General features: G+C 40.1%; 1 protein-coding gene across 11 annotated transcripts in view; it reads left to right on the forward strand.

The window, feature by feature from the left end:
* The window catches only part of LOC126271923 (DNA (cytosine-5)-methyltransferase 1-like), a 212,611-nt gene that overhangs the window by 125,103 nt on the left and 59,749 nt on the right, over nucleotides 1-27,759 (forward strand). For all 11 annotated transcript variants that reach the window (XM_049974328.1, XM_049974330.1, XM_049974329.1 and 8 more), the window contains 6 exons: nucleotides 7,894-8,137; nucleotides 12,525-12,715; nucleotides 13,879-14,011; nucleotides 14,125-14,276; nucleotides 21,903-22,034; nucleotides 22,125-22,327. In XM_049974328.1, coding sequence (XP_049830285.1) covers nucleotides 7,894-8,137; nucleotides 12,525-12,715; nucleotides 13,879-14,011; nucleotides 14,125-14,276; nucleotides 21,903-22,034; nucleotides 22,125-22,327 — 1,055 coding nt within the window. The remainder of the gene's footprint in view (nucleotides 1-7,893; nucleotides 8,138-12,524; nucleotides 12,716-13,878; nucleotides 14,012-14,124; nucleotides 14,277-21,902; nucleotides 22,035-22,124; nucleotides 22,328-27,759) is intronic.

The raw sequence follows: 27,759 nt of genomic DNA on the forward strand, positions 1-27,759 counted from the left end.
ATGCTGTCTGCTTTAGGTTTTGGTTTCCGTGTGTGAATTCCCGTTGAATTGAAGTCCTCAGAGTTGCTAAATTAGGGTTTGTCACTTCATGGTTCTCACAACTATTTACCAAATTTAGTGTGGTGTGATCTAGATAGACTGGTTGAAGCCAAAATTCCTGTCACTGGAATAGACTCCATTTTCACTCAGTTTTGAATTAAATGACACTTTTCAGTTGGTGGTTTAAGTGATCCTATTTGAAGAAATGTATTGTTTCTGAGGCTGCTTGCTTCATCCAGGTCATTAGAACCTTAAGATTTTTAAAGTGTAAAGTGAGCTCTCTCAAGGACAGTAAAGGATGTGGGTATGTTGAGGGAATATCTTTAAATAAGAATTTTTCATTAACTCAGTATTTTCTTCAGATGGCATACACATGTATGCATCTGGGCAGTCGGCCATCAAGGTGATCATCAGAAGTTGTTGCTGTTTTGAACAAAGTCCAGGAAATATGGAGAGTAGGAGAGAGAACACATCATTGCTAGTAGAGATGAGGCATCACATCTGGTAAATATATCTTGACTTGGGATTTTGGGTTGATTTTACAAACTCTCTCCATTTCCTAAACCTCGCTAGTCCATTTCTTTCATCTCTCTTCCTTCCCCTTCAACTTTTCTGCAAGAAGCAGCCACTGGCTCCTCAACTTGCACATTTCTTTAACCTTTATGTGTTTTCTCCTACTGCTGCTCGGTGAGCAGATTTTCTTTCTGGTAAGTTGTTATTTAAGCAGTCACATTGGTTACATATTTGTCACCCTCCACACTGTGTGGTTTTAATGGCCTCCTATGTGGGTTAGAGAAGAATGCTGCCCTCCTATACAAAATATTAAACCAACTATTCATAAATTCTATAAAACTGGCTGAGTTCTCTGTTGTACCACTCAGAAATTCCTTAGTTGCTGTAAAAGTTCTAACAGATGCAGCAACAGAGTGGTTGAGGATCTTAACTGCCATTTTGAAATTAATTTTTTTTTAATGCAACTGATTGCAAATGACTGTCAGTGTGTTTTAATAATCCCCCGCTATGTAAAATATCTTAGAGTTGTCTTCGCATGAAACAATAGTACTGTTGAGAGTAAAGTCGCTATGAAGCTGATTGTTCCGTATGCTTGCGAATACATGTGGGACATCTTAAATAGTGAACGCTCTCCCTCATTCACACTGAAATAAGATCCCAGCAGTAACCTGTGTAAATATTGACTATTCTTGAATTACTGGCTCCCTGATCTAGACTGTTCCACATTACATCTCAGTCTTTTTAATTCTGGGACTGTGCTCTGTACTGCCAGGATATTTTAAGTGTGGTTAACATTGAGCATACGAAAAACGATGCAAACTGCATCCCCTTTTGTATAAATGATAGGTGGGTGTGAACAAATGACATTCACTCATTTTTGGTTTGTAGTAGCTCATTTGGTACCCAGCGTGCCTCTGACTTTACTGCGAAAGTTCAAAAACACTTGATAGCTAATATCTTCTTTTATGTGATGATTTTGCTTTGTAAGTGAAACAAATCCTGTCTTCAGTGTTGTCTTGTCTTCAGAGATTAGCTCTTTCACAGTGAGAAACAGTTTAGTAGCAAATTCATTATCTCAACGTTCGCAAGTGTTTGCATGATGAAATACTTGTTCAGTCATGTTCCTTTCCATTCACTGCCGTGTTAATGCTCTTGGAACAGGCAGTTAGTTATAGAAAAGAATGGCAGTGTACACTATGGAATTGCTCACTTAAGTCTAGCTTACAGTGAAGCAAACAGGCATCAGCGAAAGAGAATTCTCTCTGTTGCAAACTGCGTGGTCCCGAGCACACATCCCCAGAACAAAGTACAAAAATCTTTTCGAGATTGGAAGTCAGCCTTAGTATGACCTTGTACTCCCCAATGATGGTATTACTCTCGTAATACTTGTCATGCTGTCACATGACTTACATTCACAATTTCTCCTATTTCTGTGGTACTTCCACCATTAACATCCCCTCTCCTCCTCCCACTCCTCGCCCCTGCGAGTTTGGGGTTAGAATAGGCCGGAGGTATTCCTGCCTGGCTTAAGAAGAGGTGACTAAAAGGAGTCTCTTACTTTTCGGCCCAATCAGTTACATTCCCCATTTTCGGGTTTGACCTCCACATTCAAAATTTTCCAGAGGTGCAGGCCATTTGGGGAAGGACGCCTTACATTGTGCATCATATATCCGTCATGCACTGAGACCTGCTACACCTATTATTGTAATGGCTCTGTAACTCGAACTGTAATCCAGCTGTTTAGGCAAGGAAACCTAACGGTGTGCATCATCTACCTCTATTGCCTGTTGTCCTCTTCTGCACCCATGATAATGACGGATCTTTTCGCATCCAGTGGCGAGCACAGTAGTCAGTCCATTGTGTGTGTGTGTGTGTGGGGGGGATTGTCATGTACCCTCTTAGTGATAGCCCCCAACAACACGGATCGCACTACTGTTGTTTGAGCTGCAAACTCCCTAACGTATGCCAAGGTGTAAATGTTAGTGTTCCTGGGGCATCAGGACTCCTGGCAACTCAATCATGTCAGGTGGCCTTTGTTATGGCGCCCATGCGGGGGAGCCCATGATCTGAGTGGTTCGCATCATACCGGATGACCCGTGATGAAGCGGATGTAGTAGTCCAATGGTGGTGATCGAATGGCTCCAGCAATCTCTAAGAGAGTTACGGTGCTGCCGAGAGATAAGACCCCAAATTGTTCCCTTCCACCATGGGACGAATGTAAATGACATATAAGAACTTGCATAAACTGACCTATACAAAAGCAAAAAAGAAATAAGACGGGTTTGACCCTGTATCCAACACATCCCCATATGTAGAGGTCTGCGCGGATAAGAAAAGTGCAATCCGTATCCACACCGCATTCGCAAGGTTCTAATCCACAGCAATTAAATCCGCATCCGCAAGTTCCTTATCCGCATCTGCATATATTTAAGTTTTGAATGAGTAATTAATAGTAATAGACAGTAGTACTTAGAATTATGGTATGTAATGACATTGTTATTGTTAGGGTGCCATTTCTGCGACAACTTAACTACTTTTTATATATACTAAGATGGTATCTGTTCTTTCGGACATGTCCGAAAGAACAGATACCATCGGTGACCATGCAGCTCGTTAGAATGAAATTCCAATGAAATGAACACCCTTAGTTGCTTACAGGCGTGACGTTTGCCAATGGGCGCAGATGAAAATGTGTGCGCTGATCGGGACTCGAACCCGGGATTTCCTGCTTACATGGTAGACGCTCTATCCATCTGATGGTAGAAAGTGGGCAGGTTTGCCACCCAGAGAGCACTTCACAAGCCACACAAAAGACAAAGTCGCGGAAACGGATTAGGCACAGGTCTCTTGGGTACAGCTACGTTGGTCTCAGCCAGGGGCTGAAGACAACAGACATCCGCTCTACCTGGGCCCTGCAAGATTCAAAGAATGTCAACAGACTTGAAGTTTTCAACTAACATTGCAACACACGTACTGGGCAGATGCCTTGCTCATTATCCGCAGATGACCTGCGGATATCAGCGCCGGTCGCGATTTTATCCGCCAAGTAACAAATATCGCGGATATCCGCATCTGCGCAGACCTCTACCCATATGCTATGGCTACAGTGACATCGCTGTTTAGGAAAATGGCATCCCCATCAGCTATGCTTCTTAAAGTGGCCCCCCAGGGCCACCAGACAACTGCTCCGTTGATGGTGGAGGGAACTCCTTCTTCCATTGCTCCTGTGACATCTACTTCGGGAGCAATGCCCTCAGCTATAAGGGATATTGGTCCCTACCCGTCAGCTGGAGAGGCAACAGCCTGCTCTGGTTCCTCTTGCAAGGAAGGGCTCCCTCAGGACACTGCCACACACACACACACACACACACACACACACACACACACACACACACACACACAATGCAGGAAGATCTGCAGCAGATAGGCACTTGGTGCAGGGAGTGGCAACTGACCCTTAACATAGACAAATTTAATGTATTGCGAATACATAGAAAGAAGGATCCTTTATTGTATGATTATATGATAGCGGAGTATGCGTGCGTAACAATTTGAAGTGGAATGATCATATAAAATTAGTTGTTGGTAAGGCAGGTACCAGGTTGAGATTCATTGGGAGAGTCCTTAGAAAATGTAGTCCATCAACAAAGGAGGTGGCTTACAAAACACTCGTTCGACCTATACTTGAGTATTGCTCATCAGTGTGGGATCCGTACCAGATCAAACTGACGGAGGAGATTAAGAAGATCCAAAGAAGAGCGACACATTTCGTCACAGGGTTATTTGGTAACCATGATAGCGTTACGGAGATGTTTAGCAAACTCAAGTGGCAGACTCAGCAAGAGAGGCGCTCTGCATCGCGGTGTAGTTTGCTCGCCAGGTTTCGAGAGGGTGCGTTTCTGGATGAGATATCGAATATATTGTTTCCCCCTACTTATACCTCCCAAGGAGATCACGAATGTAAAATTAGAGAGATTCGAGCGTGTATGGAGGCTTTCAGACAGGCGTTCTTCCCACGAACCATACGCGACTGGAACAGAAAAGGGAGGTAATGACAGTGGCATGTAAATTGCCCTCCGCCACACACCGTTGGTGGCTTGTGGAGTATAAATGTAGTTGTAGAATGTAGATGAACCTAGATCTCACTGGAGCTTCGGAACAAATGCACACAGATACCACAACCCCTCAGCAGATGACCCTGAGATGTAAACTGCCTCCTTGGTCCCTTCTTGTCTTCCCTGACTACAGAAAGTGTCATACTCCAGAGAAATTGCAGCGGTTTCTTACCCCGCCTCACTGAGTTACGACCACTCGTAAGCATTAGAGTTGCTTTCTGCATTGCTGTTTAGGAAAGCTATTTTCCAGCAATGTGGACCCCAACCCTTCATAGCTATTGGGGTTATTACAAAAATCATGATGACTGTAACAGGATGTCAGATGGAGTGTGCATATATGTCCTTACCTCTGTATATAGCAAATCAGTGGCCCTTTAAACACCTTTAGAAGCTGTGGCTGTCAGGGTGAGGACGATGCAGGAAATACCATCTGCAACATTTACCTTTCTCCAGATGGTGAAGTACCATAACATGTATTGGCTGCACTAATTTCTCAGCTCCTCCCACCTTTTCTACTTCTGGGTAAGTTCGATGCCTATCCTTTGAACCAAGATACTGACTGTGGTAAAGATGTCGAGAATCTACTAACTCAACTTGACTTTTGCCCCCACTCATTTCAATGTGGCACATCATCAAATGATTTAACGTCTGTCAGAGAATTACCAGCGCCACCTCCTTGCCATCTGCAATTGCATCTGTAACAATGTTGATTTCCTGTCACAGTGGCAAGAAAGCATCGTCATTCTAGGGCAAAAACCTGGCAAGAATTCGCTGGATATGTGCTATTGTCTTGTTAGCCTCACGAACATTCTGTGCAAGCTGCTCAAACTTATGGTGAGCTGGAAGCTGTGTTGGCTCCTTGAGTCTCAAATCTTCTTGCTCCATCCTAGAGCAGTTTTCGCCAAGGTCACTCCACCACTGACAACTTGGTATACCTCAAGTCTGCTGTTGAATGGCTTTTTCCTGCTGTCATCACCTTATTGTCATCTTTTTTGACCTGACAAAAGCCTATGACACCACTTGGCAACGCCACATCCTCACCACAATGCATGAGTGGTGTCTCCTCCCAATTCTGATAGAGAACGTTTTGTTGCTCTGCACCTTTGTAGTTAAAGTCAGTGCTTCACACAGGTCCCCCCGTATCCAAGAGAATGGTGTCCCGTAGGGCTCCGAACTGAGCATCCCACTTTTTTTTAGTAGCCATTAATGGTCTCACAGCAGCTGTGGGATCCTCAATATCACCCTTCTTATATGCTGATTACTTTTGTATTTCCTTTTGCCCTGTACAATTTGTGTCACTGAACATTAACTGGAGGGAGCCGTATGAAAGGTGCAGGCATGGAACACTCATGGCTTTCAGTTTTCAGCCACCAAAACCTGTGTAATGCAGTTCCATCGCCGTCATACTGTTCACCCGCATCCACAACTTTATCTCGAACATCTCCTTAATGTAGTGAAATCTTATTACTTTTCAGGACTGGTTTCCATTCCTGATTAACTTGGCTTCCCCAGCTTCATCAGCTTAAGCAAAAGTGCTGGCAGCATCTTAACATTCTTTGATGCCTGAGTCAGACCGACTGGGGTGCAGATCGTCCTATGCTGTTGCAGCTGTACATAGCTATTGGACAGTCCTTTCTTGACCAAGGGAGCCTGACGTATGGTTCAGAATTTCCCTCAGCACTGCAGACGCTGGACCCTGCAAACCACTGTGGAGTTAGAATTGCTATGGGAGCTTTCTGAACAAACACTGTGAACAGCCTACTCATGGAAGCTGTGGTTTGTCTGTTGTGGATCATGCAGCAACAACTGTTTGAAAATTATACCAATCACATTTGCAGCTTTCCCAAACGTCCAAATTACCGTCTCCTTTACACTAACACAACGATCTGTCTCCCGCAGGGCTGTCCAGATCTAGGATTACAATTGCAGTCTGTGTCCGGTCCCTTCTCACTGAACTCGAGTCTTTACCTTTACCATCTGTCCTCCAGTTCCATTTTCGTACACCTCCATGGTGTATACCTCGACGACAGCTTCGTCCAGACTTCTCATTGGCGCCAAAGACTCTGTTCACCAGCTGATCAAGTTAAAGTTTTATTCGAGAGGGGTTAGGGTTTATTACTCAATCTAAGGGTCAGCATCCAACCTTCTCTCCCAGGTGTTCACCATAATGTCATTTTAGCTCTTCCTCACCCTCTCTGGTGCTGTCTGTTTGACTTGGTGTTTGTCTTTTCACCATCTGTTTCTCTTGCCTTGTGTTTTTAGGCTGGAGATTTTAAAGTGTTGCTAAGTGGCTGGCTCATTATTTTTTATTTAATTGGGGAAGTATATTGTCACATAATGTGGAAAAAATGTACTTTCACTGGGCAAAAGTATATTTTTGCCTAGGAAAAAAGTGTATTTTCTTTACTGAGAAATTTGGGAAAAGTCTGGGAAATTCTTTGCTTGTGTGCGTATGCACCTTTCAGTACCATGGCAACTCAGATAAGCATATGAAGACTTGGACCTAATACTTCCAAAAACAAACATTTAAAAAGAAAAATGCCTGTAGAACCAAATTGAAAACTTGAAAGAAAAGGACCAAAACAAAGCATACAGGTTATTACAGAGAAGTGATTGCACAGAGTTTTCCCACGTATAAGTTAATACCCTGTATAGGATATCATACACAAATCAACAGCAGCTTTATGAACAATTTCATTTTGTTTAATTATTATTAATGTTATAATAAAATTAGTTGTATGTATACTTGCTAATTTATAGACCATAAGGGTACATAAATTTTTGCACCTCTAATGCATATACAAAATTCTCGAATTTAACTCAACTCAATGCTCTACCCTCTCACTTACCCCCAACATTCTCCTCCTGACTGCTGCCTCCACCCCATCCTTGCCCTCTTCACATCCTCTGCTCATCCTTTGCATAGACCTGTGCACCCACCATTTCCTGCCCCTGTCCATGGTTTTTTCCCATCTTACACTTGTCGTGCCACCCTTCTTCCATCTCCATCCTACCCTCCACTCCTCACTACCCCTCTCCCTGGCTTCAACTGAAGTCACATTCCTGACTTGCACTGCTTTTCAACCACACAAAAATTAACTCTTCATAGGCATAAAGTAGCATCCTGAGTCACTTGTATTATTTAGATAATAGATACAGTTTCCAAAATATGAAACTGTTCAATTACACTGGTTTCAAATAGTACAATATTCCTTTTTACCTGCAGGTTGATGAAGATCTTTATCCAGAATTCTATCGAAAAACTTCAGATTTTGTTAAAGGATCAAATGAAGAGACACCACAGCCATTCTGCATTGGCTACATTTCATCAATATTTATTCATTCAAGTGATGTAATCTCAAGAGATGTTAAATTAAGAGTAAATAAATTTTATAGGCCTGAGAACACTATGAAAGGTCGTGAAGCTGCACAGCAGGCAGATCTTAATAAACTATACTGGAGTGATGAAGGTTAGTGTTCTATAATAATTATACAATATGTGTGATTCGTGTAACATGTGTAATTTGAGGGGACTAACTGTGTATAAGTACCTCATTAGATGTTCTTTCTACAGCACTCTTTCTGTACAGAACAGATTATTTTCAGTTTCGAGAAATGCTGAGATGCTATCATAGATACAAAAACATATCAACTCTGACAGTCATATATTTTATCCATAATGTACACGGAGGACACCTTAACATTAGAATTAAAATGAATAAATTAAACCATAAGCAGGGTGTATTAGGTCCTGGGAAAAACCTGGGAATATTTTCCTCTAGGAGAAACCTGGGAAAAACCCAGGAACTTTTAGAATTCCAGGAAGTTTTCATAGTTTTAGTTTCTAACTAAATTTTTGTAACATTTACTAGTAAGAATTGATACCCTAACAAAGAAATTCACTTTAGCCCACCACTGCAGAATAATACTGCAGCAATAAAACATGAACAAGAGAAAAACACGAATGTAAAATTTTAGTTGCAAAGAAAATATGCCATTTACAACAACAAAACACAGAGCACACACAAGTGTCCAGCAAAATGTGCCAAAGGCTTTAGAATGAAGATTATGCAGTACTTCGTAACATCAAACTGATTTCAATTAACATGGGGTAATAATTGTTTAAATTAGGTTCATTGTCAATGGGCTCATGCGTAGAGCTTAAATTTTGTTTGACTAGCATCGTCTCCCGCTTCTCGCTACTTGAAGTGTGCCAGAAAACTTTTTCTGGCATGCCCAAGCTGCCAGCTTCACAAATGTGCAGAGCATTTGGAGTTGTAATGGGGAGTAGTCTCCATGTGACTTGCATTTACGTTTCATGATTTTGCTATTCTCTCTTCATTTACAGCTCTCACATAAAATGAAAACAAAATGGATTTCTGTGGTTATGAGGTATCAGACGAGTTAAAATATGTGCAAGTAATTATGGAAGACTAAAAAATATATTATTAGTTTCATTTGCCTGATTTTATTATGTTTTCGCGCAGTTGGCAATCGAGCATTAATCACTTTGCAGAACAATGAAGTTATTTTTGTTGGTTTTCTGAAGAAATTTGGTTTTTATTTATCTTTTCCACATAGGCAGCCAATTTATTTGAAAGGAAGTGTTTTATTCCACTCTATTAGTTAGTTTCAACTGTTCGCTGCATTTCATGTGCACATTTCCATCTTCCGGCACATAGTACATTTTGCCATAAAAAGGAACGAAGCATACGATAATACAGTAATGGTATGCCAAGAAAATTGGCTTCCCGAAGACGACACTGAAAGCCTTAGCAGAATTTGACATATTGACATTCTGTGAAACACAATTATTTGATACCAAGATATGTTTCAACCTTTGTCTGGTACCTCTATAGGCTTGATAGTATTTCTTAATCTGTGTTGTTTACATCATAAAATTACAGAACAACATTCTTCAGTAAATTATAGACTGGTAGCACACCATGTTTTATCATTTTAACTCTATATGAGGGTTGATATTTACTTCTGGAGCAGAATATAAACTGCCAATTATACAGTTCCTTGGTTTCACAAGTAACCTTGTTAACTTCTACACAGTTTGAAAAAGTTGTAAAGGGCTTATTGTTCGTAGTGCTAGTGTATACAAAACACTGTTTTTTTGCAAGAAATTTTTATTCCTTATTACTAGCTTTTTTTCCATGCTGTCAAGATGTAAACTTGATTGGAAACGTTACATAACAGTATTCCAAAGTAAGAGTAAGGACTGCTTTCTAATTTTGCATTCCTTATCTGTATAGGATATGATAAAACAATTGCCTTATTCTAGGTACACTAGCTCCATATGTCCCCTCCAAACAACACGCCACACTGCTTCACATGCTCACAGCACTTGGAGGACCAGCCACGTAGAAAAATTTTGGCCATAGGAGACCAGATGTTTACATAGTCATTTAAAATTTTACTGTCACATTTGTGTTTAATATATCTTAAAGGGTAACACACGCAAAAAAGACATACTATATGTGAAAGCTTAGCTTTTCTTGTAACCATACTATATGTTGTTTTAATTTAAACCATGAAGTATTCCTATTTGTGTGTTTGCACTACTTAACAGTGATATGACTGTCAGCTGACTACATTACTTGTCTCATGCTCTGAATATCTGCTGTCATTTGCCAGCAGGATAATGTGATGTGAGCTGTGATTGGCTGACAAAAGCATATCGCAGTCTAGACTTCAGACGTACAATGCTTCGGAAATTAAGATGCTGTGTTTGCTGAAATTCATATTTATACTTTCGTAATATGAAAATATACAACATACATGTTGCTGCTCATCAAATATCTTACCAAAAGTGTTACTTTTTTATTCCATTTCTTTTTCTAAATTGCCAGAAATTTCACACCAGTGTATAAAGCCTTTACCGTTCAAAGGGTTGATAAGTTGTATGATTCAGAGGGAATGTTTTTTTATTTATTTATTTCATTTGACCTTCAGCAGTATATAACTATTTAGCCAACAAGGGGAACGTGTTACCTAACACAGAAAAAGTGTATTTTTCACCCAAGAAAACATGTATTTTTAATTGTAAAATTTGAGAAAAATTGGGAATTTTTTTGTCCTTGTCCACAGATACACACTGATAACTAGCCATTATTTTACATTTTAGAACATGGTTTTGCTGATGTTAACTTTGTTAACAAAGATAGACAATGTGTCTATTGCTGGTGGGCACAATTAAACAGCTCAGGTATGGGGAACAAAGAAAAGTTTATAGATTATAATTTTCACAAAAATATCCTCCACAATGCAACAAAAGAAAGGATTGTTTGTCAGCAAGTGAAACTAAATGGTGCTTGTAAATAACAAAGCCACTTGGACACCTAGAATCACAGAGTTTACATGAGTTTCACTTACGCTTCAGTGAACACAATCGTAAGAGCTTCATGTTAAAAACAGTGAATCAAGTTTTTGGAGTCACACGCTCTTTAATGAGCAGAGTCTTGAAGTCCCAATAACTTTAGGTTAAAGCAGAAAAGTAAGTTTCTCACTTCAGGTTTAAAACCAGAGTCCAAACCAAGCTTCACTCAAGAAGAAAAACACATGAGTCTTATGGTGTAATTCGCTGAAAAAGTATTGAGAGCCAACAGTTGTGAAATGCGAAAGTCTAATCAAGATAGAAACTTCCAGTCTGACACTATCTTGCAGCTAGAAAAACAATAGTACAGTTCCACCTATGAGAATATAACTGATCACTTATGGTCCTGCTGAGGAGACAGTGTGCTGTCCAGAAGACAAGGGCCCAGTCTTTGCTGCAGTCTAATGGAGATCTTCACAGTGCTGCCTGGGGTGCAACTGCTCTCCAGAGCTTCTGCAGTGGCCTAAATAGCTGCCTTGGGACTGATACATATTGGCCTATTTTTGCACATGACGTGGTGGATGCATGAAGAGGTGCTGTTTGACAACGACCTTTACCATCGGCATGTATGCTGCGTGGTGACCTGGTCAGAGTGCTGTTGACGCCATCTGCTGGTCTGGCTGTGGAGTTTTGGGGTTGTGAAGTTCCGTGCCATATACACTGTAGTGGCTGAGCCCACTGCAATCGTATGACGAATAAGTTGTGTGTGTGTTGCTGTCAGCACTTGACGACCTGCCCAGAGAGGCGTTATTCCTTGCAACACATTATCTGCTCCCAAAATTATCCTGGCCACGATCTATGGTAACATACTCTCCCAGCATCCTCCATCCAACAGTTTATTCTCCCTCTGTCCTATAACCTCTTTCCAATTCATATCCTTCACCCTCACTACCAATGCACACACTGGCCCCTCACCTCTCCCTGGATTGCTGCTTTCATCCAATGTCACAGTTGCATTCTGGCCAGAGCAGCTGGAGATAGTGGTCATGTATGAGTGAGGTGTGCTTGCTTATTTGAATGTGTATGCCTTATTCTTCTCTGAAGTAGGATTTAAGCTGTTACATGTTGCCCATGCTTGTCTTGATTAATTGTTAAGCAGGACATTTTAATAGATCTCAGAGTAGTTAGTTGTTATATTTTAGTTTTGTGCCCCTACACCCCAACGCTTCTGTATTTTTAGGTTTTGCTTGTAGAACAGGATCATTCAAAAACAACAGGATCATTCAAAGTGGTGTGGCCAATAATCTTGCTTACACACACACACACACACACACACACACACACACACACACACACACACACACACACATCCATCATAGTTCTGCATATTACAGTAGGTATGAAAGCATACAAATAATCAAACTGAAACTAAAATAAAAATGTAAGAGTAATTCCAACATAAGCAATTACAATAACTATATATCTGTATTGCCCTTATGACAAAAAAATTGATGCTCCCAATTTGTCTTCCACAGAATGTGTTGTGTCATTTGAGAACGTTGTTGGGAAGTGCTATGTGGTGTACAGTGAAAATCTGGATGTCACAGTAACACAGTGGACTGATGAAGGCCCAGATAGATTTTATTTTTCGGAGGCATATAATTCAACAGATTGCACATTTGATGAGCCTTGTCACAAAGCATCATTGATCGGTAGCCAGGGAAAGGTAACTCAACCATTCATTTTAATTTCTTTTTTTTTTTTTTTAAATTTATAACAGGAAGTCTGTTCAAAGTTCACAGCCAGGTAGAGAATATGTAGGAATAACAGAGTTAATAAATCCAGATATTTGTATTAAAGTAAACCACACTTAGTATGGCCACAGGCATACAAGAGATTGCTGAAAAGTAATGCCTCTGAATTTTTTTTTATTTGAAAACTCTTAAAGCTTTTTAAATAAAACAAACATTATTAACATCCTATGTCCTTATCCTACTTGTCTACATATGCAGCCCTCTGCTGCTAAATGGCTCTGAATTGTGGCATGTAACATGGCAGTGTAAGTATTTCAGTGCATGAGAAACTGCGAGCTGTAATTGAGTTTCGAATTTGAAGAGTTTGCTCATGCATGGAGCACCCTCTCCTTCAGTATCAGTTTACCAGGCCACCATCGAATGCTGCAACACCTGCAGCAATCAAACACATTGGCTTAGACGGTCATTGATCATCCTCCATACAGTCCCAACTTGACTCCATCCGATTTCCATCTGTTTCCAAAACTTAAAGAACACATTCGAGGACTTCACTTGATAGTAGTGGAAGTGGTGGGAGCAGAGTGGAGGTTGTGGCTCTATCAACAAAAGACAAACATTTTACAGTGACAATATCAACAAACCCGTCACTTATTGGGAGGAGTGTTAGTCACCACGGTGACTATGTAGAGAAATAAATCTGTAGACATGAAGAATAAATGTGTAGAATGTTAATAAAGTTAGTTTTATTTAAAATGCATTACGAGTTTTTACATAAAACATTTGGAGGCATTACTTTCAGCACACCCTCATAGAATTAATTGTTTTCCAGTAAGTTGATATATTTGCACATTAGTGTTCAGAATTTAATTATCAATTGCACGTTTCCTCCTTAAACAGTACTCACAAACACATCAGTAATTCTGCTTATTTGCTCTTTAACTGACCAGTAAATTTTAAAACTGATGGCTTAGCTAAGTTTTGTTAATTATTTGTAATTAATGGTTACTTTATCAGTGCAGGCACATGTATTTCTGCTATGAAATGAAATAATATTTGTTAAAAGGCAATTGTGTTTTTATACAAAATTTTCTTCAGAGAATTGAAATTAAAGTTTGTGTTATTTTTCGTTTTTCAGGGCAAGGGGAAGGGAAAAGGAAAGGGAAAAGGCAAATCTTCTGATGAAACAAAAAAAGTTGAAAATAAATATAAAGACTGGCCAAAAATATCAAATAAGCTGAAATCATTAGATGTGTTCGCTGGATGTGGAGGTATGTTATTGTCTTAAGACTAGTTCTCTCTCTCTCTCTCTCTCTCTCTCTCTCTCTCTCTCTCTCTCTCTCTCTCTCTCTCTCGAATGTGATTGGAACAAAATTGTTTGCAGGTCTTTCAGAAGGCCTGCATCAGTCAGGTGTCGTTGAATGTTGTTGGGCCATAGAGAAAGAAGATGTTGCAGCTCATGCTTTTCGCCTTAACAATCCAAATTGCACAGTATTTTCTGAGGACTGTAATTTGTTACTTAAGCTTGTTATGAACGTGAGTAGCAAAGTTTACAATAAGAAGTTTGACTTATTAATAGATAAATAGATTTACTTTTTGTGACAGTACAGCAGTGACTGAAATGCTGTACACTACTTTTAATTTTTTTGTTCATTTTTTTTATTGCTAAAACTGTGTTTACGTTTTCTGTTTTTGCATCAGGCATAGTTCTATTGCTATTAACCATAGCAGGGTATATACGACCTGGGACAACCAGGAGATAGTGGAAAAAACCCGGGAATTTTTTCATCTGGGAGAAAATCGGGAAAAACCCGGGAATTTTTCATTGTTTTAGTTTTTAGTTAAATTATTGTAATTTTGACTGGTAAGAACTGATACTCTACCAAAGCAGGTTACTGTACCCCCGTACAGCAGAATAATACTTCAGCAATAAAATATTAACGAGGGAGAAAAATGAAAATAGCTTAAATTGCAAAAGGAAATGCGCCATATACGACGACGACACACAGTGCTGATGTAATCGTCTGCCAACAGCAAAATGTGTCAATGTAGAAAGACTACACAATGCTTCATAACAATAAATTGCTTCCGATGAGCGTGAAGTCACAACTGTTTACATTAGATTTGTTTTTGAGTTGTAGATTCTCCCACTTCTGGCAACAGGACTGTGGTTGTTGCCTGTGCAAGCAGTCGCAGCAAGCAGCTAAATGCTACCGGGAAAAGGGGGCGTCAGATTCATATTCTGGAGGGGGAAAAAAAACTTGTTTCACAAAGCGCCTAGCATCCAGCGCACGTTGGACTATCGAATATTTGTATGATTTTGTAACGCATATCTGTTGCTTTTTGAGCATTTTTTAACACATTTTAAGTTGAAACTTCCTGGCAGATTAAAACTGTGTGCCCGACAGAGACTCGAACTCGGGACCTTTGCCTTTCGCGGGCAAGTGCTGTACCATCTGAGCTACCGAAGCACGACTCATGCCCGGTCCTCACAGCTTTACTTCTGCCAGTACCTCGTCTCCTACCTTCCAAACTTCACAGAAGCTCTCCTGCAAACCTTGCAGAACTAGCACTCCTGAGAAAGGATATAGCGGAGACATGGCTTAGCCACAGGAGTGCTAGTTCTGCAAGGTTTGCAGGAGAGCTTCTGTGAAGTTTGGAAGGTAGGAGATGGATACTGGCAGAAGTAAAGCTGTGAGGACCGGGCATGAGTCGTGCTTCGGTAGCTCAGATGGTAGAGCACTTGCCCGTGAAAGGCAAAGGTCTCGAGTTCGAGTCTCTGTTGGACACACAGTTTTAATCTGCCAGGAAGTTTCATATCAGCGCACACTCTGATACAGAGTGAAAATCTCATTACGTTTTAAGTTGATTTCTGAATTAATCATATGTTGATTTTTGAACGCTTGCTTAGTGTATGTGATGTCTGTTAGGGGAATTCTCATCGTACCTAGAAATAAACTTTCCTGCAGACAAGAGGACGGGGCTACGCGAGCTGAGCGGAATGAAGCCGAAGGGATGAATGCAGTCGCTCTCTATGTGGTTGGTTGGGTTTGCAAATGTTCAGTATTGTTATAATTACTAGCGAAATCCTTAGATTTAGACTACCAGAGTGGAAATAAACGACTAACAGGAATAAAAGGTGAGAAAGATTACGTATTATCTTCTCGGTGTATCCAAGAAAATGAAATTTTGACCATTTTTGGCAAGATCGCTACATTAGTAAGGACAAGTTGTACAGTTCCCGGCTAGCAGCCCGCTTAAGTTGTATTCTGGAAGAAACGCGGAAAACGTGTTGTACGAATCTGTAACAACTCCTAACCAGACAATATTCGCGGGATAACTAAACCTCCTCGCCCCCCCCCCCCCCCTCCACCCCCCCTCCCCATCCCCTCCCCCACCCACCCCCGAACCATGGGCCTTGCTGTTGGTGGGGAGGCTTGCGTGCCTCAGCGATACAGATAGCCGTACCGTAGGTACAACCACAACGGAGGGGTATCTGTTGAGAGGCCAGACAAACGTGTGGTTCCTGAAGAGGGGCAGCAGCCTTTTCAGTAGTTGCAAGGGCAACAGTCTGGATGATTGACTGATCTGGCCTTGTAACAATAACCAAAACGGCCTTGCTGTGCTGGTACTGCGAACCGCTGAAAGCAAGGGGAAACCATGGCCGTAATTTTTCCGAGGGCATGCAGCTTTACTGTATGATTAAATGATGATGGCGTCCTCGTGGGTAAAATATTCCGGAAGTAAAATAGTCCCCCATTCGGATCTCCAGGCGGGGACTACTCCAGAGGATGTCGTTATCAGGAGAAAGAAAACTGGCGTTCTACGGATCGGAGCGTGGAATGTCAGATCCCTTAATCGGGCAGGTAGGTTAGAAAATTTAAAAAGGGAAATGGACAGGTTAAAGTTAGATATAGTGGGAATTAGTGAAGTCCGGTGGCAGGAGGAACAAGACCTCTGGTCAGGTGACTACAGGGCTATAAACACAAACTCAAATAGGGGTAATGCAGGAGTAGGTTTAATAATGAATAGGAAAATAGGAACCCGTGTAAGCTACTACAAACATCATAGTGAACGCATTATTGTGGCCAAGATAGATACGAAGCCCACACCTACTACAGTAGTACAAGTTTATATGCCAACTAGTTCTGCAGATGATGAAGAAATTGAAGAAATGTATGATGAAATAAAAGAAATTATTCAGATAGTGCAGGGAGATGAAAATTTAATAGTCATGGGTGACTGGAATTCGAGTGTAGGAAAAAAGAGAGAAGGAAACGTAGTAGGTGGATATCGATTGGGGTTAAGAAATGAAAGAGGAAGCCGCCTGGTAGAATTTTGCACAGAGCACAACTTCATCATAGCTAATACTTGGTTTAAGAATCATGAAAGAAGGTTGTATACATGGAAGAACCCTGGAGATACTAAAAGGTATCAGATAGATTATATAATGGTAAGACAGAGATTTAGGAACCAGGTTTTAAATTGTAAGACATTCCCAGGGGCAGATGTGGACTCTGACCACAATCTATTGGTTATGACCTGTAGACTAAAAGTGAAGAAACTGCAAAAATGTGGGAATTTAAGGAGATGGGACCTGGATAAAAAAAAGAACCAGAGGTTGTACAGAGTTTCAGGGAGAGCATAAGGGAACAATTGTTAGGAATGGGGGAAGAAGAATGGGTAGCTTTGAGGGACGAGGGACTGAAGGCAGAAGAGGATCAAGTAGGTAAAAAGACGAGGCCTAGTAGAAATCCTTGGGTAACAGAAGAAATATTGAATTTAATTGATGAAAGGAGAAAATATAAAAATGCAGTAAATGAAGCAGGCAAAAAGGAATACAAACATCTCAAAAATGAGATCGACAGGAAGTGCAAAATGGCTAAGCAGGGATGGCTACAGGACAAATGTAAGGATGTAGAGTCTTATCTCACTAGGGGTAAGATAGATATTGCCTACAGGAAAATTAAAGAGACCTTTGGAGATAAGAGAACCACTTGTATGAACATCAAGAGCTCAGATGGAAACCCAGTTCTAAGCAAAGAAGGGAAAGCAGAAAGGTGGAAGGAGTATATAGAGGGTCTATACAAGGGCGATGCACTAAAGGACAATATTATGGAAATGGAAGAGGATGTAGATGATGATGAAATGGGAGATACGATACTGCATGAAGAGTTTGACAGAGTACTGAAAGACCTGAGTCGAAACAAGGCCCTCGAAGTAGACAACATTCCATTGGAACTACTGACGGCCTTGGGAGAGCCAGTCCTGACAAAACTCTACCATCTGATGAGCAAGATGTGTGAAACAGGCGAAATACCCTCAGACTTCAAGAAGTATGTAATAATTCCAATCCCAAAGAAAGCAGGTGTTGACAGATGTGAAAATTACTGAACAATAAGTTTAATAAGCCATAGCTGCAAAATACTCACACAAATTCTTTACAGACGAATGGAAAAACTAGTAGAAGCCAACCTCGGGGGAAGATCAGTTTGGATTCCGTAGAAATATTGGAACACGTGAGGCAATACTGACCTTACGACTTATCTTAGAGGAAAGATTAAGGAAAGGCAAACCTACATTTCTAGCGTTTGTAGACTTGGAGAATGCTTTTGACAATGTTGACTGGAATACTCCCTTTCAAATTCTAAAGGGCAAATTCTAAAGGTGGCAGGGGTAAAATACAGGGAGCGAAAGGCTATTTACAACCAGATGGCAGTTATTAGAGTCGAGGGACATGAAAGGGAAGCAGTAGTTGGGAAGGGAGTAAGACAGGGTTGTAGCCTCTCCCCGATGTTATTCAATCTGTATATTGAGCAAGCAATAAAAGAAACAAAAGAAAATTTCAGAGTAGGTATTAAAATCCAAGGAGAAGAAATAAAAACTTTGATGTTTGCCGATGACATTGTCATTCTATCAGAGACAGCAAGGGACTTGGAAGAGCAGTTGAATGGAATGGAATGTGTCGTGAAAGGAGCATTTAAGATGAACATCAACAAAAGCAAAACGAGGATAATGGAATGCACTCGAATTAAGTCAGGGGATGCTGAGGGAATTAAATTAGGAAATGAGACACTTAGAATAGTAAAGGAGTTTTGCTATTTGGGGAGCAAAATAACTGATGACGGTCGAAGTAGAGAGGATATAAAATGTAGACTGGCAATGGCAAGGAAAGCTTTTGTGAAGAAGAGAAATTTGTTAACATCGGATGTAGATTTAAATGTCGGGAAGTCTTTTTTGAAAGTATTTGTAGGAGTGTAGCCATGTATGGAAGTGAAACATGGACGATAAATAGTTTGGACAAGAAGAGAATAGTAGCTTTGGAAATGTGGTGCTACAGAAAAATGCTGAAGATTAGATGGGTAGATCACATAACTAATGAGGTAGTATTGACTAGGATTGGGGAGAAGAGGAATTTGTGGCACAGCTTGACAAGAAGAAGGGATCGGGCGTAGGACATGTTCTGAGACATCAAGGGATCACCAATTTAATAGTGGAGGGCAGTGTGGAGGGTAAAAATCGTAGAGGGAGACCAAGAGATGAATACACTAAGCAGATTCAGAAGGATGTAGGTTGCAGTAGGTACTGGGAGATGAAGCAACTTGCACAGGATAGAGTAGCATGGAGAGCTGCATCAAACCAGTCTCAGGACTGAAGACCACAACAACAACTACAACAACTAAACCTGTGATTCTGGCAGAGTTTGTGAAGTTAACTGGCGAACAGATTTTGACGATGGCAGTAACAGCTACAGAATTCTTGATGACAAGATTGTTAGAATGAGAAAGGAGAAGGAACGGGGACATCACGCAAATTATGAAAGAATAAGACGATTCCAAATTTATGTAAAAATTTTGTAATATTACTTTTCGCAGAAAGGAAAGCACACCATGTAAAGCTGTAGCAAGATTAGAGAGGAAAAAATGCTTATAGCTAAGGACTGAAGAAATGTGTACTTCATGCTTGTCTCTTGTCTTTGTTTGTTTTATGTATCCTATATTTAATTTTATGTCACACAGCAAGTTATTAGCTAATAGACAATGAAGAGTGCAAATTTTCTGCAGAGTTCTTGTTGTCCCGATTACAAATAATCCTGGCTATTAATTGCGAGACTTTTTCCTTTAGAGGGACACGCTGTCAAACGGGCCAACTGGGAGCAGGAGAGGCACCACAGGACATTTCAATTTCCACCGCCCTGTGTAGGTTTGATGGCATCCAGTACAAAACGTGGTATGGAAGAATGCTGTATGAAGAGGTGTAGCACTGCGCTTTAGTACACTTAACACCAAATAACATGTCTTACATTTCCTCGAACATATATGTGTTATGTTTCAGACTTTTTCAGAAAGATGTGCACTAGAAGATGGAACATATTTTTGAAAATTAAATTTTGTTTAGTATTGACCCGCTTTGCAAACACCAGTAGATCTGGGGATGATGTGCAGTGGGTAGTCTCCACATGACCCGTGTTTACATTTAGTGATTTTACTGTTTCCCCTTCGTTTGCTCTCACGTCGAATGAAAACAAAACGGATATCTGTGGCCAGGAGCTGTAAAGTGAATTAAAATACATTCACATAATTACGGAAGGCCAAAATATGTTGTTAGTTTCAGATTTTATTTTATTTCCCCCTTTCTGACAGTCAAGCATTAATCACCTTGCAGAACAGTGAAGTTATTTTTGTTTTTCTAAAGAAATTTGACTTTCATTAACCTTTTTCGCAGAGGCAGTCAACGTATTTGAAACGAAATGTTTAATTCCACAGTACTCGCTAGTTTCAACCGTTTGCTGCATTTCAGGTGCATGTTTTCTTCTTCTAGCATGTATAGCATTATGCCAGAATAAAGAACCAAACATTATATAATACAGTACTGGTACGCCAAGAAAATTTACGTACCGAAAACCACACTGAAAAGCTTAATATCAGGTCGAGGTCTACTTCATTGGGAATCTGGACATGCGAATGTGCACTTTAAGTATACACTTTAAATGTGCACATTTCAGTATGGTTCACGAAATTCCAATGCTGTTGCGGTATCCCCCGATGTCTTGTTTCTTTTATGGCATAATGTATGATCTTGTAATGTTTTACACAATGTACATACAGGCTTCCTACGTCATGGTGGATGTGCAAGCACAGTGTCGCCTGTTACCTGCGCTCTCTGGCAACTGCTGAAATGAACCTATTTCTAACAGGTCGCAGGAAAATATTGTGAATGGTGGTTTGAAAAGCATTTCTTTCAAAGTAAATATTCTTTTACGTAAGTATAACTATGTTCGAGAATGTGCCATGAATTTCTTAAATCAAAGAGCATTTGACTCGTTTAAAAATCAACTCTTTGATAACGAGCCATTTAGAAGAATTTTGAACCCTAAATAGCAGACATTTATGTCTTTATTAAACATGTTACTGGCACATTTGTGTGATCTATCTTAAAGTGTAACACACACAAGAAAGATCAACATTATATGCAAAAGCTTAGCTTCTCTTGCAGTTTGAGACCAATTTTATATGTGAAAGCTTTGCTTTTCTTGTATCACACTATGTATATTAATTTAAACTGTTAACTTTTCCTGTTAGTGTGTTTGTGCTACTTAACAGTGATGTTGCTGTTTGCTGACTACATCACGTGTCTTATGCTGTGAATATCCGCTGTCATCGGCTGGCGAGATCACGTGACATGAGCTATGACTGGCTTACAAAAGTGCATCGCAATCTCGATTTCAATAATTCAGAAAGTATCACACTGTGTTTGGTGCAATGTATACTCTTGTAATACGAAAATATGCAGCATACATGTTGCTGCACATCAAAGATATTTCCAAAACGTGTCTTTTTCCCTGAGTTTAGTTTTCTAAAGTGGCGGGAAATTCTAAGCGCGTGCATAAAACCATAACCATTCAAAGGATTGACGAGTGTTGCAGTTCCGAGGGAAAATATACTGTCACTTAACACGGAAAAAGTGTATTTTCACCCGGGAGAAAGTGAATTTTTAACTGGGAAATCCGGGAAAATTCCAGGAATTTTTTTTCCTTGTTACACCCTGCATAGGTAACTTGAAACATATTATATCCATCAACAAATAAGAGTATGAAACTATATTTTTGCTTCAGTTTGTTTTTAGTATAATGTCAGTTCAGTGTAATATTGAATTTTGCAGGGTCAACACACAAATGACAAAAACCAACGTCTGCCACAAAAGGGGGAAGTTGATTTGCTCTGTGGGGGACCGCCATGCCAGGGTTTTAGTGGAATGAATAGGTTCAATTCACGGCAGTACTCACTGTTTAAGGTATATGAAAATTAGTATTCAAAATTACCTTTTAATTGTTTGATTCTATAAATAAAAAATTTACTAATGAAGAAAATTCTTCTTTTTCAGAATTCACTAATTGTTTCATATTTATCCTACTGCGACTATTACCGCCCTAGATACTTCATTCTTGAAAATGTTCGAAATTTTGTCTCATTTAAGCGAAGCATGGTTTTGAAACTAACACTTAGATGTCTACAGAAAATGGGTTATCAGTGCACATTTGGAATACTCCAGGCAGGCAATTACGGAGTACCACAGACAAGACGAAGGTAACTACTCTCTCTCTCTCTCTCTCTCTCTCTCTCTCTCTCTCTCTCTCTCTCTCTCTTATTTTGGCAGGAGGTGGGAGAGGTCTTTAGAGTTCATTTATTGTAATTTATAAACTTTCATGGAAACTTACTTTATACATTAGTTTATTATCCATTTGTTGAAGATAGAATTAACAGAATAGCTAGATAAACAGATTGTTATAGAGAGAAAAAAGGACATTCATTTTACATTTATAGTAAAAGTAATATTGTTACTTACACAACAGTGTGTGTGTGTGTGTGTGTGTGTGTGTGTGTGTGTGTGTGTGTGTGTGTGTGTGTGTGTGTGTGTGTGCAGCATTATGTTGGCTACACACATCCTCTGGGCATGTGTGGGATTATTGAGCAGTGGGCAGTGGAATGACCAGTTACTTGTCTGTTAATGTAGGATTATGTGTATTGTGGTGAAACATTGTTAATGGGGGTATTTATAGTGTTAACTCTCTTTTCTTGTAATTAATATGTAATAAAACTGATGCACAGCCCCTCAAATATGTAAGTTACGAAGTATATTGTTGCACTACTGCTCACCACTAACACCAATAATTTTTGGAAATGGTTCTGCTTGTCGATTTTCTTGCAAACTTGTGGAGAAAGCCACATTTGAGTCCCATTCTCAGTTCAAGAAAGGGTCAGTAGCTATTGAGCATCATTTTGACAAACTGATGAGGAAATGCTTTAAAACTTCCCCATCATCGGACAGCTCCATAAATGTGGCTATTAAGTAGGGTTTTGCAAACATTACGTGGTTAAGTTTGTTGACACCAGGGTTCTCTACTCAGCAGATTTGAACCGGTGAACAAGTAAAAGCTTGAACAATCTGTGCTGTATCTCCTGGCATTGCCAAGCTCTACTCGGGGTGGTGGCTGATGGGAGTAACTAGATTTGTGCAAATAAAGATATCATGACCAATCACAACCATTTCCAAACTGTTTCTTTTGCACATGTGCAGGTTCATGATTTTTGTGATTGTTGACATACTCCTGTCGTGTTTTGTCATTTGGCTACTTGTAATATTAGTTGGACACCTCCCACTGATTTTGCATTGCTGAAATGTTATTGATTTAAACGCAGTGACAATTTTTTTCATGCTGAGCAAAAAGTGTTTCGAGAATTTATTCTCATTGTCAAGTGCAGTATTTCCGTATCTATGTTCTGTTATATTACACAAACCAACAATGTGAGTGATTGTTTGCATGTGTGTGGTTTTCTATGTAACTCAGGAGGCACAGTACCTGATAACCTCAAAAAGACTTCAACATTGCAAGAGACGCAGACCAACACATATTCAAACACCGCACAAAATAGTTACGTAAAAATTTACAGTTGGCAGCAAGAAAAAGTCTTTGAAATGTGTCATGCTAAGCATGAAAAAACATGTAACTGGAGCAGTATTTCATTATTCAAGTAATGAATGACAGTCGCAGAACTTCTTAAAAAAACGCCGATTATGATATATGAAATTGAGTCAAACATTCCTACTTCCCAGATGGTTACTAGTTTGTTACATCCATGGTTTTTATTAGATAATAGACCTTCATTAGACAATAGACAAGTCCCTGACAAGTCTTTTGATACCTATTTTATGCATTTATCATACATAAAGTGCGAAAATGCAAGGGGGTATCCTATTTGTAACTTTGCCAGCTTAAAATGTTGTTTAACGCATTTTACATTTTCGCACAGTTTGCACTATTGTTTTGCAGTCCCTTGAAAAGTGTAAAAGCAGGGTTTCACCATATTTAGATGTCAAGTTGTTGACACAGATCATTATGAACAAAAGAAGGCTTTTCATCAGTGATCTGTTTGATGCATTTCTCTTTTCGGTTATTATAATTAGCATAACATTCACTGCAAGGAACACCATCTACTATGAGTTGGCTCAGTAGTTATGTCTTTGGACTTGAATTAAGCATGAGGGAGCTCAAATCTCATGCCTATTTTAACTTAAGTTTCCATATTGCAAATAAATTGCTTATGGATAGTGCCAAGATAATGCTGGAGTCTTGTTGTGTAGTACAAAATTGCCACCTCTCACTACAGAGCTTGTATTCTTCTAGTTCAGGTTTTGTTGTACATGATCTTGATTTTTCATGCGTATTGTAGATGTTAATTTCCTCGAAATAACTAAGCATTGTAATGTCTATTATGTATGTCAAGTTGTAATGGCCATGACACTCTAGTGTCACAGTTACATTGCATATCACTAAATTTAATTGTAAAGTTTATTCACTGTAGTTTAAGCCTCATACTGCAATCAGGAATATTATTCGATTCAGGGTGAAACTTTGAGCCTTCAAAGTTGTCTCTATGGTCTTCGACAGGAGCAACTGACCATCAAAACTGGCATTATACAGCGTGGAAAAAAATTGTGTCACAAAATTTGAACCCTGGATAGCTGATGCCAGTAAGAACCAAAATTACTAATGTTCTGTAGGTCGGCAACACCATTTTTAAACACGGAAATTAGGTGCCTTGCGCTCAGATTGACCGTGGGATTGCTGTGTTGGCATTCGTTGGTTGGCGGGCAGCGCTATTGTTGTCGGTTCACACATTCAAACATCCCTCACCCTGTCACTGCCCCAACGTGATACACACTGTCGACTAGGTCTTGCTGTTTATCTCCACCTCACGTCAGAGAACAACAAGATATGGTTTTGTTTACGGACTGGTAGAGAGTAATGGGCATGAAGCTAGATGGCTATATGACGAATGGTTCCCAGCAAGATGCAAACATTTACAGCAATTCACAGGCGACTTGCCGAAACAGGCTCGGTAGTGGGATATCATGGTAATACTGGAAGACCTGGAACATGACAGGATGCTTCATTTGAAGAAACTGTTCTCGAGCACTTCGATGAAGAGCCTATGCCAAGTACTCGAGCAGTTGTACATGACATGGAGGGTTACTCACCAGTTAGTCTGGGAGGTTTTGAGGAATGACTGCCAGCATCCATTTCGTTTCCATCCTGTCCAGGATCTAAATGCTGTGGTGGACTATAAACACAGGCTAGGGTTTTGCTGGTGGTTTCGGCGACATGTTGCACGAGATCCCAAGTCCACGCCATTTTGTTGTTTACCGATGAGTGCACCTTCCATCAGGATGAGCTTTACAACACTCAAAACATTCATTACTGGCCAAGAGGAAATACTCATGTCACGTATGTACACAGGCACCAGGAACGATTTTCGCTCTACATTCAGGTAGGCATTGTGGGTGACCATCTGATTCGGCTGGTCCTTTTACCTCCTTGACATTCGGGGTTCAAATTACCTTCACTTTTTGCAAGAAACTGTACCCGGCCTCGGGATGATGTTCCCCTGGACATACAGCTACACATGTGGTTGTAGCATGATGAGGCACCCCACATACAACATTTGTACTGTGCATGGACATTTAAATGAACTCCTCTTTGACGGCTGGATAATTGGCAGAGGCGCTTGTAGGACATGGTCCCCACGATCACCAGACCTCACGCCACCAGTCTTTTTCCTGTTGGGATTCTTCAAGGTTATAGTTTACCTACCGAGACCTGAACCACCTAGAAACAAAGAGGAATTAATAGAACACGTTCCGCATGCCACAAATCACATAAGGGCAATGCCAGGAATCTTTGAAAGAGTTCGGCAAAACACTGTTTGATGTTACCAAGCTTGTGTTGTGTCATGGAGTCACCAGTTCAAGCACCTGCTGTAAGTAAACTATGTCCTAGGTACAAAAAAGGCCCTTTTCAGGGCCAACACAATTTGTAAAAGACATCATGTACGCAAACTAACAGCTTTTTTTGGATTTGTTCCCCATACGTCTTCTCATGAAACATCAATGGATGTGTCGGGACCCCAGCGGATTCGCCCACAGAGCGGAAGACTGGTGCGTTACTACCGAGCGTGCAGCCCGCCTCGGATACGTCGCGATCTCTGGCTGGCAAAGCATTCACGGTAATGCATTGTCCAGTGCACCCGGCAACAGGGCAGTCCCGCAGACAGTCCGTTGTTTAAATTGTGTGTTGTCTACCTACTAAACACTAGTAATTTCGGTTCCTACTGGCATCAGCTATCCAGAGTTTAAATTTCATGACTTAATTTTTCTCCACCTTGTATAGTCCATAGGTGGCTTTTGATTGGTTGGTAATTATTAGAGACTGGGTTACATGCGTTTGAATGTTGTATATGCATTTGAATATTTGGCTCCTTTCCACCGGTTATTGCATATTTTAACTAAAAACTAGTGATGATGCGTACTTTCACACTATGTTTACAATATTTTAAAAATTTAGGCAGGTGGTCTCTAGTTCGATCTACTTTGATATCTCACAGATTGACTGGGATCTAGAACTGCATGCAGTCGCTAACTGAGAGGCCACTGTCTAGCGAAATCATTACGGAACAGGAACAGGCAGACAGTCTATGCTCTTGTGCCTGTGCCCCTGGTTAATCCCCTCTGTTGTCATACCGTACGCATCAACAACATTTGAATTAAACTACGCAAGCTTTTAGTCACACGTCCATTGTTTCAGTTTAGCTTTCTATTCTCGCAGAAATGCGGAAGAAAGGACCACGAAAACACCTTCTGACAACAGCAAGTTGCAGTAGCAGACATTTGTCCAAAGGTAACCAAAAAAGTCGATTTTATACGGATATATGTGAAGCATTCATTGCAAGCAATATTCCTTATCCCAAACTTACAAACTGTATCCTCAAAGGCTTCCTGTGAAAATATTACTTAAATCAAAATATATCAGATGAATCAACATTGTGTAAAAATTACATACCATCAATTTACATAAATGTTCTGGAATAAATATGCAATAAACTCGAGGACAGAATTACCTGGATTTTAGACGAAAGTCCAGACATTTGTGGTCATTACATTGCAAATTTAATTGTTGAAGCTTTGAAAGAAGAGCCTTCTTCTTCCTGTTTAGGGGCCTGGAAAGAACTTGAAAAAGTAAATCATTCTACGATTGCCAGATTTGTGAATAAGGATATTAGAAAAATATTTCCAAAATCTTCTGCAGAGGCAAAGGTTTTTGTGTTTATTTCAGATTCTGCTCCATATATGATCAAAGCAGGAAAATCCCTGAGAGTATTTTATCCCAATTTGATGCATGGGGTGACGTACTTTGCTCGTACATCGTCTTGCTGAAGAAGTATGTTCCATGTTTGTGAATGTAAATAAACTGACTTCCTCCACAAAAAAAAGTGTTTCTAAAGGCTCCTCCTCGCATCAGGACCTACAAAGAAAAACCAACAAATGTGTCTTTACCTCCCGAACTAGTGGTAACGTGTTGGAGTACATGGGTCATAGCTGTGTTGTTTCCCAGTGAACATTTCAAGGCAATTAGAGGGGTTGCAAATGACTTTGATAGTGCAGAGGCTTTGGCATATTTGCC

This window comes from Schistocerca gregaria, chromosome 5, assembly GCF_023897955.1.
Source record: "Schistocerca gregaria isolate iqSchGreg1 chromosome 5, iqSchGreg1.2, whole genome shotgun sequence".
NCBI lineage: Eukaryota > Metazoa > Arthropoda > Insecta > Orthoptera > Acrididae > Schistocerca > Schistocerca gregaria.